General features: G+C 44.8%; 9 protein-coding genes across 9 annotated transcripts; 5 read left to right on the top strand and 4 right to left on the bottom strand.

Moving 5' to 3' along the window:
- Positions 1-1439: 1439 nt before the first annotated feature.
- On the top strand, positions 1440-1807 carry V1510DRAFT_367634 (uncharacterized protein; the record flags this gene model as incomplete). The annotated part of the gene is made up of 2 exons (XM_066931312.1): positions 1440-1719; positions 1758-1807. Coding segments are annotated over 2 exons (330 nt in total), but the record flags the coding sequence as incomplete, so codon positions are not given.
- A 503-nt stretch (positions 1808-2310) lies between these two features.
- Positions 2311-2922, bottom strand: V1510DRAFT_367712 (uncharacterized protein; the record flags this gene model as incomplete). Its single annotated transcript, XM_066931316.1, has 3 exons — positions 2311-2552; positions 2591-2674; positions 2709-2922. The coding sequence occupies 3 exons, from the start codon at positions 2920-2922 to the stop codon at positions 2311-2313; spliced, it is 540 nt and encodes a 179-aa protein (XP_066787995.1).
- Positions 2923-3661: 739 nt separating this feature from the next.
- On the top strand, positions 3662-6163 carry V1510DRAFT_191366 (ribosome 60S biogenesis N-terminal-domain-containing protein). The gene is made up of 3 exons (XM_066930447.1): positions 3662-3860; positions 3898-5398; positions 5435-6163. Exons 1-3 carry the CDS (start codon positions 3693-3695, stop codon positions 5971-5973), a joined length of 2208 nt encoding a protein of 735 aa, XP_066787994.1. The 5' UTR covers positions 3662-3692; the 3' UTR covers positions 5974-6163.
- Positions 6091-7447, top strand: V1510DRAFT_186992 (uncharacterized protein). The gene is made up of 2 exons (XM_066930445.1): positions 6091-6731; positions 6770-7447. Exons 1-2 carry the CDS (start codon positions 6207-6209, stop codon positions 7238-7240), a joined length of 996 nt encoding a protein of 331 aa, XP_066787993.1. The 5' UTR covers positions 6091-6206; the 3' UTR covers positions 7241-7447.
- Positions 7381-10327, top strand: V1510DRAFT_419871 (uncharacterized protein). The gene is made up of 5 exons (XM_066934368.1): positions 7381-7567; positions 7677-7816; positions 7862-7939; positions 7977-7999; positions 8037-10327. The coding sequence occupies exons 2-5, from the start codon at positions 7716-7718 to the stop codon at positions 10256-10258; spliced, it is 2424 nt and encodes an 807-aa protein (XP_066787992.1). The 5' UTR covers positions 7381-7567; positions 7677-7715; the 3' UTR covers positions 10259-10327.
- V1510DRAFT_419870 (peptidase family M48-domain-containing protein) lies at positions 10271-12109 on the bottom strand. The gene is made up of 2 exons (XM_066934367.1): positions 11844-12109; positions 10271-11779 (listed from the first exon to the last, which is right to left on the bottom strand). The coding sequence occupies exons 1-2, from the start codon at positions 11868-11870 to the stop codon at positions 10478-10480; spliced, it is 1329 nt and encodes a 442-aa protein (XP_066787991.1). The 5' UTR covers positions 11871-12109; the 3' UTR covers positions 10271-10477.
- On the bottom strand, positions 12110-13121 carry V1510DRAFT_419867 (uncharacterized protein). Its single transcript, XM_066934366.1, has 3 exons — positions 12799-13121; positions 12682-12718; positions 12110-12646 (listed from the first exon to the last, which is right to left on the bottom strand). Exons 1-3 carry the CDS (start codon positions 12802-12804, stop codon positions 12255-12257), a joined length of 435 nt encoding a protein of 144 aa, XP_066787990.1. The 5' UTR covers positions 12805-13121; the 3' UTR covers positions 12110-12254.
- On the top strand, positions 12808-15008 carry V1510DRAFT_419862 (tRNA synthetases class I (M)-domain-containing protein). The gene is made up of 4 exons (XM_066934365.1): positions 12808-12983; positions 13040-13300; positions 13335-13525; positions 13559-15008. Coding segments are annotated over exons 1-4 (1818 nt in total). The 5' UTR covers positions 12808-12982; the 3' UTR covers positions 14924-15008.
- Positions 14965-16708, bottom strand: V1510DRAFT_188166 (DNA polymerase alpha/epsilon subunit B-domain-containing protein). Its single transcript, XM_066930446.1, has 5 exons — positions 16504-16708; positions 16273-16468; positions 15872-16241; positions 15371-15838; positions 14965-15313 (listed from the first exon to the last, which is right to left on the bottom strand). The coding sequence occupies exons 1-5, from the start codon at positions 16572-16574 to the stop codon at positions 15006-15008; spliced, it is 1413 nt and encodes a 470-aa protein (XP_066787988.1). The 5' UTR covers positions 16575-16708; the 3' UTR covers positions 14965-15005.
- Between the last annotated feature and the right edge of the window lie 91 nt (positions 16709-16799).

Below are 16799 nucleotides of genomic sequence, written 5' to 3'. Positions count from 1 at the left end.
ATTTTGCAAAGAAGTGCTAGGAACGCTAACTGGAATTGAGCGAGGGTATACCGGCTCCGGATTCATGTCGTGAACCGGAGGAGGCATTTTTCGTCTTGTCTCGCTTTCAAACCGAGATGACCACGTCTGCTCTGGTAGCACACTCTGCTGGTATATACTATTTCTTCTGGCAGAGATTGGAATGTCCGCCGTTGTTGTCGGCTCCCTTGAGTGGGATCTTGGAGTAGAAGATCTCATTGAGGACGCTGCAGAACCAGGTCGTGTTCTCCCTGCGTCGGTGTAAGGAACAGATAGACCGTCAGATCTGTACGAATCGCCGATTTGTTCAGATGAAGATTGGCCATGCACCCGTCGCGAGCTTTGCACTCTAGCTGTGCTCCTAGTATGTGCTCTATTGTCTTGTGCCGCGCGCGGGGGGTTGGCACGTTGCTAGAAGGTCAGCACTATTGCTCACACGGAAAAAATCAATGAACATTATAAATATTCATAGCGAATGCCTGTGCCAGCCACAGCTCTATACAACACACCGCACCGTATAATTCTAGACGTGTGTTCGTCATAATAAGCCAGCACATCCACCGTTTTATTAATAAGTCCCCGCTCTTCGCAGGTGCAGTATCAGTAGAACAGTGTATTTCACTTTCCGGTCTCGCTTCGTTCCACATTCTCTAAAAATACTTACAGTGCTTTGGCTATGTCCCATTGTGACGTCAAAATAAATCTGAAACCTCGACCGAGTCAGCAGTCAAGGCTCGCCTAGTATTATATTTTTGGATTTTCCTTATTAGCGAAATATTATGGTGAGGTGAGTTTGAGCCTCGAGTGTTCTCTATAGTGAAATCCGTCTGGCACGGTCTGCCAAGCCTGTTGTGTGCCAGAAGGTCTGAGGCATTCAAAATGTTTGCAAGCTGATACTAAGAGGCAATACTCGGCACCTCTAGAGCATGGGATCCTCCGAAATCGATGTTATGCGTGGGTCAGTCGCTCTGAAGGCATTGGCGGAGAGGAAATATAAGCGGAGGGTGGCTTTCAATGTAATTAGGATTATTCAGAGTTTTACAGAATAACAAGGGCAGTTGAGTCATAAACCTAACCCTGTATCCAGATAAGTAACCACCATTTAGTTGCACTTTTGATTTAACTGAAACGCGAAAGTTGAAGACGAGGGGTGTCTCCATTATTTGCTCGTGATTTCACAATTTCGGGGCGAGCTATCCGCTTGACATTTTACAAAGACTACGTGAAACATGGTAAGAGCATCACTATGAATCAACTTGTTAACGCATCAGTCACTGAAGTTTATACCCTCGGAAGGATTTCCATCGACTGCTACGAAGCCCGAAGAGGCATCTAGTAATGTCAGTGGTTTGAGGAATCATATTCTAGTCAACCAGGCCCCCGCTCCGATCACGGATAAGCTGAACGCCTTTCATGGTGACTCTCACCCGCTGCAGAATCGCCTGGAAAACTGGGAGTCAACTCAGTTTGATCTGAAACTGGAGAACCTTCGACGTCTATTCGGTGCCCACGAGCCTGTCAGACGCATGATGGAACTCGAAGCGTGTCGTGCTAGCATGCCGTTTATCCCATCGACTCTGTCGCGGTCCACTGTAGTCAGTGCGAATGGCGGTCTTGGTGCATCAAGTGATGTTGCCAACGAGATTCTCATGGGACGTGATCAGATTGTCGACTGGGAAGATATATACGGAGGTAATATATGTCTTGGAACTATTACTGACAAACAGGAATGGAGACAGCTAGACCGTTGGACTTTCATACGGAGCTCGAACGCCGTATGAAGATATAATCTCATAAAGTATACGCAAGTCACACATGTTCTCCAGCGAATTCTTGCCTTCCTAATTTTGAGGTTCGCAGAAGCGTATATCGTTAATACATTTGTTTCGGCCCTATGGTCTTCAAAGATGTGGCTTGATGTGATCATTTGAAGAAGCTGAACAGTCAAATGTCAGCATAAGGTAGCCCTGACAGACTTTTCATCCCGTCTCGTCATTTAGGCAGAGATTCGAACGATTCGTACTTCGAGTCGCTTTAGAAAATGGTCTCTGCACGTAGATCGGTTACAATTAAATAGATTGGCAACAATGCGATAAATTCAGGATGCAAAGCACCTACTCGGCTACGCTCTCGAACTACATGCTCAATCGTACTGGGACCAGAATGCGAAAATGTTATTAACTTCTAGTTTGACTTCAAAATGACTCCTTTGAGTAGGTGGGCACCGGTGGTTCTGTCCGCTTATACTCTCAGAGCTACTAACTGTACATTGAGAAATAGACCGTGTGGCTCTCATATTATTATGCAACCACAACCATGAGACCTAAGCTGTGCATTCGATGAAGTGGCATTAATATCCTCCTCTGTGTTATTAACACTTGGTTGATATTGATTACTTCTTCTATAGTTTCTTGTCGGAGACCGTGTTGAGCTTCGGTGCTTAGCTGTCTTTGGGCTGACAGCCAAATCAGTGGAGACCGGCCTTACTGACATGTGCAAAACATTAAACTGATTTGTACTGCTGAGCTTACTTCCTAAATGTCAGTCCTTTGTTACCGGAGACTGGACTCACCGGCCAGGCTGTCATTGTCATCTAAAATACGTCCAAAATGTATCAGACGGATATACCATGGTCCGCTTGGACGCTCACCCCAATCTGTCTGTTAGAAGTAGGATAATAACTAGCAAACCTTGAAGCCAGTCGTTCCAAATGCATTCTTTAAGTAACCACACGGTCATCCTTTCCGGATCCTGAATATCAAGTGCGTGGTTCAAAATGTACTCCGAGTTTATGGTGATATTGTGGCGACTGCCAGATATCATAAGAAGAGTTATTGTAAGCGGAACAGAGGCAGAATAAGGGTGGAGGGCGCTCTCTCCGTTATCGATTTCTGTGTCCTCCATAGAAGTCTTCCGGATTGGCGATTTGTTCATATCGCCATCAGCTGCTGTAAGGTCCATAGTTATGGCTATAAATCTTCTGCCGTTGAGGTCGTCATTCAAATATCCGCCTCTTCCGACTAAAGCAGTCTGATAATGTTGCCACTGACAACCTTTTGGCAGGCTCAGTCAGCTGTAGGTTTACGGCTGTGCCTCCGGAAAACAGAGGGCTCAGTTTTGAACACTCTGTGGTTGTGCTATCCCTACCACTGTCTGATAAACTCCTTGAAAGAAGTGTGGTTGATGTAGTCACGTTTGGTGTTGACGTTTTAGGTATTATTCCGCTCGTTGTCATGGTTGCCACGGTCCCGTCACTACTCCAGTTATCGCTAACTAGCGTAACCAAATTAGACGTCAAGGAAACCTGTACCTGGGCAAAACTATCACATTGTAATACCCGCTACTATACGATAGAGGGGCAGCACTGATAAAAGCCCTTTACGTAGAAGTACGAGGGGGAAGTACTTTATTTGAGGGGTTTTGCTTGAAATATCAGATCCTCGTACACCATCGACGGACCAATAACGCTGGTAAAATGGCTACGGATACGGGAGATATTTGGATGTTTCCACCGGATTGTCCGGTTGCCTGGCTCATGCACATTTAGGTTATGCCTTGACAGTTTGTATAGACCACAATGGCGAGTATTGATGTTACCCGGAGTCTAGAGCAAAATAATTTTACAAAACGAAATTTGATCTGTTAATTACAGTGGCTTTCCCGGCAAATTACCAATGTTGAAGCGAAAGCAGGGAGATCCGAGTTCGGTGTTCCAGACGTTGGATCAGATTTTGAGCTCGGTGGATCACGTCAGCGCCAATGAATTCTTGGAAAGTCTCAGTAATCAAATTGAATATGGTTTGTTCAATGAGCTCATTAAGGCATGGGCAACGACAGGTGCTGTGAGTATGGCAAAAGAGAAAGCAACTAACCTTCAAGTCTGGTGTTAATAACAACTCGTTCATAGAAGAGACCAAAAAACTGCACAGTCTCTTAAACGTACTCGATGATAAGAGCCTTTGCCGTTCGACTGTTACCTCGATCTTACGGTCGATCCTGGACGACCACATGAAATTATTTTATCGTTCACTAAGCTCGCAAAGACAAAACGTTGTTACAAACGCCCTCCGATTTTACCGCCGTATAGTATGTTACCACAACGGTATATTGGCTTCAGACTGCTACGAAAGCTTTGATATATCAATGAATGTTCTACCAAAGTTACTCGCACCGTCTCAAACCTCAGGTGCTGCATCGACTATGGGTACTGCGGCTGGTGGAAAAAAACAGACTATCAGGGGGTCTCTTATTCAATTATTACTGTCTTTTTTGCAGTTTGGATCGAGTCACGTCCGTTCAGATCTGTTGTCACAAAAGCGGCTTATGGTGCCGCTGATGAAGGGTGCACAGTATGACGACTCCGAGCTGCTGTTCTCCCTTGTATCTACTTTAAGGACCAGCGTTTTAACTGATTGGAACATACCCAGAACAGCCAAAATTTCGTTTTTCAATGAATGGGTGCTTTCTAGGTTGCTAACCTGTTACGACCGAAACGAGAAGCAAAAGGATGGCGATAATAAATCTTTGGCTGAACACGTTCATCGTATGCTGATGGACATTTGCACGATACCCAATCTTTGTATATGTTTTGCTGACAACGGCTGGTACCATCCAGGGACAATGGGTGGACCCGAGACAACATTCAAAGTCCACAATCGTGTTCTTTTGTCTTTCCTAAAATTATTGCAGCCTCTGCATAATGAGATGCATAAGGAGCTTTTGCTCGCTATTTTAAATGCTTGTCCCGAACTCATTGCGCACTATATGACCCAAGGTACTATCAAATTTGAACCAAAAGAGAACTTACGGTTTTTGTCAGCGGCTCACATAATTTCATCGATATTATCTACACCAATTCCTGCCAACCTAAGAAGGGAGGAATCAGAAATAGGGAGTGCCCCTCCAAAAGAAGTCGTGATAGAAAATATCGTCCCTTCTATTCTGGTGAAGTCATCCGTGTCTCATGGCCTTGCGCATAATTCGCAGTTAATCAAATATTACACCTCTTCGATTCTAGTATCGAGTCTCTTAAAGTACAAGAGTGTGAAGGCTATATACGAGAACAACGGTTGGATAGCTGACAGGGACAATCTTGCGGAGGAAGTGTATAGAAGATTGCCGGATCTCCAGACCATCGCTGTGTTGGTCAATGGGCGCTCAAGTAACAGTCTCTCGACTCTGGCCGCCTCCAAATTACTTTCTTTATACGAGGAATGCTTTTCCGAGCCGGCATTGAAACCTAAGATTGATATTGGCCCGGCACTAAAGCATCTTCTTGAAGAGCGTGATTCTAGGTCTGGTTTGAGTACGATTCGACTGAAATATTTGTTGAGGTCTGCTATCGACCGTGAGGTGTTTTCTAAGTGGTGGAATCGAGCAGGTAAGTTGAACAGGAGACCACGGGGTTAACACATAGAATCCCAGAAATATTCATTATTTGTCATGGCTCTTCGTTTCAGCGTGTCTGTCGAAAACGCGGAATTTGCAGACAGTTTAACTCATCTCTTAGAGGAAGTGACATATCCTACTTCGTTGTTTGTTGGTGAACTCGGTACTGACAATTCTCCAATCAGAAGACTAGTTTCATTTATGAAATCCGTATCACTTCATGAAAGCGACAATGATTTGGTTTGGAGCGTTATCAATGAAGCTGTCGCACGATGCGTTCGGTCTCCGTACAAGTACATAGATCGATACCGTAGCGCATCCACTTCAGGAGAGATTTCATTCAGCCCTTTTATGACTGCAGTAATCGAGCAACTTGGTTTCATTGACTCGCACTCAAGCTCGGTCTCTAAAGAAGCGATAAAAGTTCTGTGCGGTCTCTTAAGGACCTTTTGCGATGCTGGAAATGACCGGAATGCAGTTGTGAGTCTTATGAAGGCATATAAGCCCAAACAAGCAAATGTCGCAACAGCTCTTGTGAAGTTTCAAGACGAATTGGCATGTAATTAAAGTGTATAATATCTAGTCATGAAACCGGAAGCTGTAATATCATTCATTACCTAATGGTTTAGGTAAACAATGTCCCAATCTCGATCAATTTTTTTCGCTGAAAATATATTCCGACCACCCGATCTGTACCGTCACGTACGCCTCTCTCATAAAAAGGCACATAATGCATTGTGGGATTAGGGGGGACAAAGAAGCATCGATATAAACGAGATATTTACAATAGTATAGCCACTATGGACGAGGAAGTAGCAAGCACAGAGGACTTAAAGTCTCGTCTCTCAGTATCGAGAATGCTACTGGCATATGGGGGATCTCTCTGTGATGCCGATCGGCTCATATTGCGAGCGCTGCAAAAATCAGAAACTTCATCTGACAAGAGTCTTCTGAATCAAATATCTCTTTGGTCTCTGGCTCGCCAGCATACGGGATCTCTCTTTCGGGACTCATTTAATGAAATAGAAGTCATATTGACCACAGAGCGATTACAATGCAGCATAAAACACTTATATGCGTCATGGGACGGAGATCATTCAGATATCGTTGAAAAGTGCGCTCCAAGCTTAAAGCACCTGTCTTTGATCTATGATCCAGAATTCTTGCTTCCTGTGCTCACCAACATCATAAGAAACAATTACGCAGAGCCGAAATCTTTGATAGACAGCGGAGCGATAGGATATCTTATTGTTTGCCTGGCACTTGAGCCGAAACTTAAAGGTGCCTCTATCTATGCTTTGACCAGCTTTCTGTATGCTGTCGAGGTAAGCTTTGCCATTTTAAAACTGATTCTAACATGCAGTCGTCTTCATATAGAGAGAGGGACATCGTTCGAATGTTTCTCTACAAGCTTTTGATACCCCTTTGTGAGGCTCAGAATGAAGAAGTACGCCTGACTGGCCCCGTCGTAATCGGGATCGCACAAACGCTAGCTGTAGTCGCAAACCCTGCCCATTTTTTATATTACAAGGCAGTGAGATATATATCGTCTGTGCAGTGGATTGACTACAGCGAGATTCCCGTCTACAAAGGCATCATGAGCTTCGAAGCCAGCTCTGAGACCGACAGAGAACTTAAATGGCTACTTATGATAGTCATGAGTGGTTTGAAGACACGGGCTGACATCGATTTATTACAGAGATTTTACGTCTTTGAAAATCTACAAAGCTTAGAGTCGAACCCTTTTCTCAACAAAAGCTCCCGCGTACTGTTACGGCAATTACTCATTAAGTACTGGAGGGTCAGCAATCGGCTTCTTGTGCGGACTCAATAATTTTGTACATTATCAGTATAGTATATTATACAGGTATGCGTCGTTTACATTGTGTAGTATATAAATCATCCTAAGAAATGTAGAAATGTAGTACTAGCTTAAGGTTCACTATACCTCGCCTGAGATGTTGCCACGCCGTGACACAATATCCGTAACCTCCTAAATTTAACGCACTTTTTATCTTGCACCTCATACCACGACACTTTTGACACCTGGGTGTCTATATATTTATCTTCAACTGCCACACGAATTGCAGCCACTTGGACAAAAACAAGAAGCGTTTACAAGAATCGTTCAATTTTCACATTGCCAATAAAAATCAACAGAGTAAGTGGATAAAGTATACCTGGAATGGATACAACTTCCTCGGCAGTGTATGCTCTTGTTCTAGCATCATAACAGAAGAAGAGTAATCTGGTTATACTGACTTGAGTAGTACAGAGACAGAGGTCATTGGTGAACTGAAATCTACTACATGAGTAGAATAGCATACTCTCTTGACGAACTTCTCGCGTATGCGGACTCGCCATTATGCAAGCCGCCAGAATCGCTAAAGCCTCTTAAAGAGTGGATAGGGTCCGTTGATTATGCTTCGACTATATACATGTACTAATATTCGAGGGTTTCACCGACAGTACGACAGCACAGGTCCAGTTTTACCAAGGTAGATGGAGAGCCCCCTGACGATCTGAAAGACAGGTTAGTATATGTCGTGGTCATCGTATTAACCTTACAGTCAGGATAAATTGACCAAGGACAGTAAGTTTAATAGCTGGTATAAGCTGACAATGTCTAGAAGACGACGACATTTTGCTGCGTCCTCCTAAGATTTCTTTCGAAGCCCATGCCAATAATAAGACCGCAAAGAACTCAGACGGTGTCTTATTCGAACCCGACTCAAGCAGATCGGCTACAGTGACTACGCACTCTCGAAATGATCGACATAGGAGCTCCCCCATCGCTAGCTTCAATTCCTCGTTTGGCCAAGGCTCGAAATTTGCAGCTAAATATGCCAGTTCTAAATCAAACACTAGTGCTACGGCTCGAAGATTTTATAAAGATGAACTATCTGTGGAAGGCAAAAATCTACGCGTATCAAGATCAACAGTATCGGATGACAATATGATTGATTCACCATTTCAAAAGGAGCATCCAGGGCAATCAATGTCGAGACGTGAAGAAGACACTACATCTTGGAGATATAGAGATCCGGAACGCGAGCGTATTAGGGAACGTGATCGTCGGGACAAAAATAATCATGCTCATGGGTCTTCCTTTCCAAGAGAAGAACATGTTGAGCGGTTTGGAAATTCCGGAAGGTATAATGAGAAAGTCCCAGAGTGGATGGATTCGACTGTCGACATGCGTGACGCAACTCAAGATTTTCAAAAAGTCGTCTCCGATACTGATCTTTCAAATTCAGCACACAGCTCCCGGAGTCAAAGGAGTCAGGTTGCTAGTCGACAAGAAGTTAAAGATGGGCCAGGCCGGCATTCGGTCGAAGAATTTCAGGCATGGAAAGAGAAGATGAAGGCTGCAGATCAGGCAGGTAAAGGCAAATTTGACCTCACTGCAGAGAACAATAAAGACGCATTGTTTATAGAGCGAGACATATCTCCACCTCTGCCGGAAACTGGAGTTGATAAACTGTTCGGCATGTTTGGCAATCAACTTACACCATATGAAGTACAGGAGCTATCAAAAGCAGCTGAGACTACTTCAAAACTAAGATCGTCTGGTGACTCCTCAAACAGGTCATCTCGATTTTCCTCTTTTTTCAAACCGGAGGTACGGGACCCGCGGTTACAAGAGCGCTTGCATACAGAAGCTGTCAATGATGCTATGGAGAAGCCTCAGTTGACCCAAGTATCGTCCCGTTTTCAGCAAACCAGCCACAGTACGCATATGTCTACTACTGTATCAGAAGGATCTTCTATTGTAGTGGATCGGAACGTCGACACCGCTTCCCCAGCGTCTTCTGACACCGATCGCGAAGGCTTTAAAAAAATAATGGCTATGCTGGGTAATTCGAAGCCTCCGCTAAACAGGAGTCCTAGTGGCTCATCGTCTTCAGTACCAACGCCAGCACCGGAAAGTCAAAAGCTAGCAAACAGACCCCCACCGCAGTCACAGTCTCAAACGGTGTCGAATACGCAAAACTTTCATTTGTCTCATTCATCTAAAAAGTCAACTTCTGAAGATATCGCTACGAAGCCCGCTATGGCAAATGATATAGTCAGCGATGACAGAAGGCATAATGCAGGAACAGAAGACAGCAACGTTCAATTTCTTCTAAAGCTTATGAATCAAAAGCCCGGTACTCAACAAATTTCGCATACCGTGAATTCCAGTTCAGGATCACGGACAAGCACTACGACTCTCCCTCCAATGATGATTAGCCAACAGATGAAAGGCCAATATCAGCAAGCCGCAGGCCAGCACATGGTTCCACCAGCTCCTCATATGTCCATTCAACATTGGCAGATGAATGGCCCACATCAGATTGAACCGAGACAGCTTGATCCTCGCTCTTTACCTCCGCCACCACCAGAGATGGTGGGAGAAAATGGAAGCACCTTCATAGCTTCGAACATGACACACATGAATTACCGGAATGACGGCATGATGATGCCGGGACACCCTGCAAGTACGCGAGATGGGGCGATCTCCGAAATAAGCAGTATGAGACCGCGGCGAGGAGATCGGCCTCCCAACGCCTTCTATCCTCAGCTCCCCAATTTTCCTCCAGGAGAAGCCCAACTACATATGGCACCGCCTCCAGGAAAATTCCCCCCTCAGAACATACCTTTTTTTGGCATGCCTGGAAATTTACCTCCACTGCCTCCAGGGTTTCCTATGCAAGCGATGCCGCCCCCTCTACCGCATGAGATGCGCCTTCCGTCAATGCCACCTCATCTTGCCGAAGACCCTCGAATGATGTTACCCAAAGGGCAGCCACTTCCATCCCCAAGTCGAAAGTCTTCGGCTGACGATAGGTCGCACTATAATCGAGGTTAATTACAAACTGGATGATGTAAATTAAATATTATTTGCTAATTACACCCATTCACTACCAGCTATTCTATCATGTTTCGCAAATAGAAGTGATAAAATTTGTGGAGTAGAGTGATAATTTCGTCGACGAACACTAAGGCGATTGGTACCACGATGCCTAGTGGACTCCTCAATCATGCGAAGATCACATAACCCAGCATAATCGAGCCTCCTCGATGTATCTTAGTCAGTCTTTTTGGTAGGTTGCCAGCCCATTGCACGTAGCCGCTCCGGTAGAATGGGATGTGAGAAATGATAGCTTGAATAAAGCCAGTCAGCGTCCATCGTGCTTAAGTTCTGTATATGAAGTTTGATCAGAGCCTGAGACAGCTGCTCAGAGAAGCCAAGCTTCACGGCAAATTCATCAGCTTCGTATTCGTGCTTTCGTGACAGAAGACTAAGCGCGAATGTAAGTACAGAGTTCAAAGGTCCTAGTATATCGTTAAAAAGGATAAATCCGATCATGACCGGACGTTGGCCGCCAAAGCCAAATGATCTGTAAAGAGACTTATTGTTGATGAAAACGGCAAAGAGAACAAATAATGAGAACAGATGTACCTGTTGAATTACTAGCATCTTTGTCGTATGTGAGAGCGCCCAGTGCCCAAGTTCATGAGCTAAAACAGCCACCACCTGGTCCGAGTTAAACTCAGCTATGAGTGTGTCATATATCACAATATGCTTCTTCCATGGCAGTCCGTAGAAATAGGCGTTTGAGTGTGCGCTTCTCTTAGAGCCATCAATAACGTAAAGCTCTTTGAGAGGGAACTCTAGCTGGCTGGCTAATTTTTCAACTTCTAATTTAATCTGTCCATCGGTAAGCGGAACAACCTTGTTGAAGAGCGGCTGGATAAGAACAGGATATACCACTATGGCGACGACTTGAAACATCAAAGTAAAAAGCCACAGGTAGTAAAAGAAAGAGTCCCCAAAGTGCAGAATGATTTTTAGAAATACAGCCAGAAGAGGTGAGCCAATAACCACGGTCAGAAGCTGAGTCTTAATCAAATCGCCTAGAAAGAGACTGGGAGTCTGTTTATTGAAACCAAACTTTTCCTCAAGAACAAAAGTTGAATACAGAGAAAGCGGAAGCGATATCATTGTTGTAACGACGTTGTATCCCAGGAAAAAAAGAACCGACTGCGTGATCTCTCCAGCAAATCTAGGTGCATATGAGACGAGTAATCGGCCAGCAATAGACCAGAATTTCGGTAGAAGATCATAGTGAATGAATGAAATATCGATCACGTAACTGTATATGTTGCTGATGAATCCGAAGCGAGCTTTCGCGCGCGAGTATTCTTGCGACTTGGTGAAAGTCTCCTTCTCGATTGTCCCTGCTAGAGTAGCTGGTGGCTCTGGTCTTTGCAAGACACGATACTGTCTGATACTTAGGTATGTTTCGAATAAATAGTGTGCCGACGAAAAACCAATGATGAGTGTCTTCCAATTGAATGTCGGTTTGTCAAGCGCAGCTGCCACCGCCTAGAGTGTCAGCTCGATGTTAAATAGACTATCCCTCCCAGTTCATCAAAATCATGACACTTACAGGTATGAAGCTCAAAAGATTGAGCATTCTGGTTGCTCTGTCGAACTATACAGTAGCTCGTGCGATTTGTGAGGTTCGTGACAGGAAGGGGAGATTGTGACTTCTGAGCACCATAAAGTAGCGCTACCCATCTTACCTCTGAATATTCCGTCACCTATTGCGAAAACCTACTCTGAGATAAAGATGCCTCGTTCCTTAATCCCGAATTTCATACGTGGTAGTCAGTCCTGAGATATTTTCGCATAGACTGCTCCCTAGGCGCGCACTCTTGATCTTAGGGCTACGCGTATCATCTTGAGTAAGGCTATATACAAAAAGTCGTGACAATGCGTGGCACCGTAGAAACATATCTACAGAAGCAGAGGTACCGTATGACTCATTATAATGCAGGCTACAGCTTATGCACCTCAATCACGGTTCGATGTCAACATCATCTGGTCGGTGAACAAGTCTGTAACAGCTTGTCGATATATAGAACTTGCCATCCATCTGCGGTTTCAATATAAAGCTTTCTGAATAGCCACACATTCTCTTGGCCTTGTCCGCACCAATTCTCACTTTTCCAGACACTGTAAGTGCTATTGATGGCTGACCGTTCACTCCGGCAGCTAAAGGGTGGCAATCGAAGGAGCCTACCTCGTGAGTGGTCACTGGCATGTTCGCATACATCTGTGCGAGCATCTCTCCCCCAGAGATCGGATTGCCGTTGTATACAATCGGAGATGCCGGCTCATAAAATGAAGCAATAATAGATCTGTTTTCGTCCAAAGATTTATAGTAAAGTTGAATAAATGCTTCGGATCCTTTTCTGTGAGCAAGCATCGTCGACGTTGCCTACCTCGAGTGATCATTTCTATAGCCCTGCTATAGTCCGACTGTCGCGATTAGCAATCCTGATATTCATCATTGCCGTAGTGGGCCTAGACATTGAAGTCAGATCCCTCTTTTATATTACCTCCATGGCGAGCGACTGAGTGTGCAGTAAAATCGATCAGTCTACCAACTCAGGATCTTGTGATGAATTTTATAAAGCATTCGTTTTTATGCTTCGAAAACTTCCCACGTAGTTAGTTGGTTGTTCACATTTAATGTTTAAGCAAAATCTCTTTATCCACCTGCGAAAGTAAATCAAATGCAGTAGTAAGTCCGGTTTCTTTTCGAGGAATACCTCGTTGCAGCGTCAGCTAATCATATAGTGGTGTCTGTTCCAGCATTTCATGCTGGGCACCAGTCATTAAACTGCCTGCCATTAGGATTTTTGTCTCGAGGGCGATTGATACGAACCAGAAATTGGCCTGGGACTATATATACATCCAGGTCAAGCAGTATATCTAGAGTTAGACATAATCATGAAGCAAGCAGCGCAGGAAAGGTAGACCACCAACCCCGGGTTGAATCGGAAGTTGGAGCCAGGAAACCCTTCTATATCACGACTCCTATATTCTATATCAATGCTGGTAAGAGAGACATATAACTTAAGCTAATTACAAGCACCCCATATCGGACACATGTATTCGATGGTCTTTGCAGATTGCATCAAGCGGTGGACAGCCTTGACAAGTGGGAAGCCTGCCCTTCTACTCACGGGCACAGATGAGCACGGAATGAAAGTTCACAGAGCAGCAATAGCCGCTGAAATGAATCCACGTGAATTCTGCGATAAGCAGACGGTTCAGTTTAAGGTATGTACTGAGTGCAGAACTCATTGACCTAAGGATCTCGCTGCTGAGAGCAATGTTCATTTCGATTACTACATGCGTACCACAAAACCTGAACACCAAATCACTGTACACAAAATCTGGAAAATCTTAGTTGAGAAGGGTCTCATATACAAGGGAAGCCACTCAGGCTGGTATTCGGTGTCCGATGAGACTTTCTACCCTGAAGGTCAAATAGAAGAGGTTCTAGATCCCCAGACTGGTTTGAAGAAGATGAGGTCGAAGGAAACAGGCAAAGAAGTCGAGTGGTCTTCAGAAGAAAACTATTTTTTTGCACTTTCACAATTCCGCGAGCCACTGCTACAACTGTATAAGGAATCTTCATCTTGCTCGGAGCCTGAGAAATCCATGATATATCCTCAGAAGTATCTCGCAGATGTGATCAGCTGGGTAAGTGAAGGCCTGGAAGATCTCAGTGTGTCAAGGCCGAGAAAGAGATCGTCCTGGGGAATCCCTGTGCCGGGCGATGACACTCAGACAGTCTACGTCTGGCTGGATGCTCTGACTAATTATCTGACTGCTACAAAATTCCCTTGGAGTTCAAAGCAGGAATATGAGGAGAGCGCTTGGCCGGCAGATATACATCTTATAGGAAAAGACATAGTCCGGTTTCACTGCATTTACTGGCCAGCTTTCTTACTCGCTGCAGATTTGCCTTTACCTGGCCAAATTCTGGTACATTCCCATTGGCAGCTGAATGGAGCAAAAATGTCAAAATCTGATGGAAACGTTGTGGACCCTTTTTATGCGACTACTCGACTAGACTCAGACGGTGCCAGGTACTATATGCTCTCACAGAATCTACTGGTGTCAGACGGTGAATACTCGACATTCTCAGCTCTCGAGCGTCGCAACGGAGATCTGGTAAACAAGTACGGTAATCTGACTGCACGCATCTGTGGCAAAAAATTTGATATAGCTGAAAGCGTTCTCCGTGGTACACGGCGAACTCCAACGCTACCAGAGCAGTACCGTGACGGGCATGAAATGATAATTTCTGGATTGAATGATCTCCCGAGAGTGACGCAATCGCATATGAAATCTTACAATACGTCTGCTACTTTGTCTGCCATATTTCACGTTCTCGGATTGGCGAACAAGTATGCGCAAGACACCGAGTTCTGGTCTCTAGAACGCGAAAGCCAGCTTTCTGTGGTTTTTGATCTCGCAGAAGTGTCCCGTATCTCTTCAATACTTTTACAGCCCTTTCTTCCGACATACTCAAAAAAAGTTTTGGATAGGTTGGGGGTAAAGCTGGAACACCGCACAATTGATTATGCGAGATATGGGGTAGACGGAAGCTATGGTTTGGGTGCCAATGCTCCAGATGGTGGTCATGTCATGTTTGAACGCCGAAGGTAACATTGGCATAACTGGTTTTAACTGTAAATAATGCAAAAGTCTTCATGTACATAAATTTGATATCATTAATCCCAAATATCTGTTATGCTAGTTCCACGTTGGTCCGAAAGTTGATGATTTCGCAATCCAGCGTGTCAAGATCGACTAATACCAGCTGGCTGGTTTCACTGAACTTCGGGATGGCAACCGTTCTTACTTCTTGCCCTTCGCTTCCGCGCACAAGATGAGATGAGAACTGGGGCTGATTGCCTGCAAAGTAAATATGCGGAGTCTCATCGATTATGAAAGGATCCCGGTCAACAAATGGATAGCACCATAGTGTGTCTGGAGCAGTTGGTGCACAGTGTCGCCATCTCAAAGTTTGCTCCATCATGTCAGCAAACTCGTCATCTAAATATCTGTTGAGATCATCTATGTTCTGACCACTGGTACCCAAAATCTGCAAACCTTCTATATTCCAGCGGCAAGGATTTGGCAGCGACCGGAAGGATGAATGCATGAAGCTCCGGGATTCAGGAAGCAGGGCAGGATGCAAAGGACGCTGCGGAAGAGACTGTACAGTCGGATCATGTTCACCGGCCATAAGATCGGTTGGTACTGACGAGCAAATGCTCGCCACGAAGTCATCCACAATAGCTGTTGTCTTTTTGGTATGAAATTGAGCCACTTTCCCAAATTTCCGCACTGTCTTGCTGCTGTCTGAACGATTTGGATCCTCGTTCTCAGTGTCCTGGCTGCGAAAAGAGTTACCGGCAATAATAACTTGTACGATCTGAGAGCTCTGGGTCGTGGTTTCGTTACCACCGAGCTCTCCTCTAAGAAATTCCACAAGCAGTTGAAGCTCTAAGGAACCATGATGTTCTTCGTCCATGTCCAGTCCGGATAAGAGCGCAATATATCTTCTTTGTGACAGAACTGCCAGTTAGTAGACGCACCGCTACACAGCACCTTCTCTCTTTGGTCTGGCAACTTGTGGTGCGAGCTCTGGAAGTATGACATCCACGACTTCAAAGTCTCCGCTCTCTGTTTCGCTTCCTAGCACGGCAATTACACAGCCTGTTACTAGCCCGTGTCGGTTTATGGCGCTTCCTATAAGAGTCACACGGCCAGATTCGTCTTCCAAAGTTATTGTATCGTTCTCTTTAGACCGGTATTTTCCTTTGAGCATTGGCGGGGCAGCCCATAGCTCGTCCGAGATTTCTGTGAAAATGTTGGGTTTCAAAGCCATGTCCAAATATACAGTTCCAACAATCCAACAGAGCTCTCCCTGTTCGACGTCGAGGACCCGATCCACCTGTTTGACGATTTTATTTGATATCTGCGATCAGCTTAGTCAGAAGTAAGGATACCTTCATGCCATCCCATGTTTGCGCGGCCGCTCTGACGATATCCGGCTTGAGAGCACTCAATCTTGTAAAGTAGAGGTTGGCAAATTGCTGGTTATATGTACGATCGATTCCCCGAACGTCGAGACTTTCAATGAACTTTTGATCGATAACACTCGAGGCGGTTTGCCGCTTTCTTAACTCGCAACGGTCGCTATCTCTCATCTGTTAACACACCCTTCGATAATTACTCACGTTATGTGACCCAGCAGGTACTCTGGGTCATTATGTGACGAAGAAGCTGATGAAGAAGCTACTGGTGCCATTATTTTTCAATAGGACAACAGTATACTGACAGCTCCCGCAAGATATATAAAGCCTTTAAAAAAAGCGAGGTGAATTGGGAACGCGCCTTTACTCCCGTCACGTCTAAGTTACGCGTTCTATACTACTGTACGCACTGACAAGCGCACATCAAAATTAATATTGTCTACCATACAACAGTATACAAGGCACATTTCAGCTATTCTGTTACATGGTGCAATGGGATG

Source organism: Dipodascopsis tothii, assembly GCF_038497935.1.
Source record: "Dipodascopsis tothii strain CBS 759.85 unplaced genomic scaffold V1510scaffold_23, whole genome shotgun sequence".
Taxonomy (NCBI): Eukaryota; Fungi; Ascomycota; class Lipomycetes; order Lipomycetales; family Lipomycetaceae; genus Neoaidaea; species Neoaidaea tothii.
The sequence above is the reverse complement of the archived record's forward strand: the minus strand, read 5'-3'. Positions and strand labels throughout refer to the sequence as shown.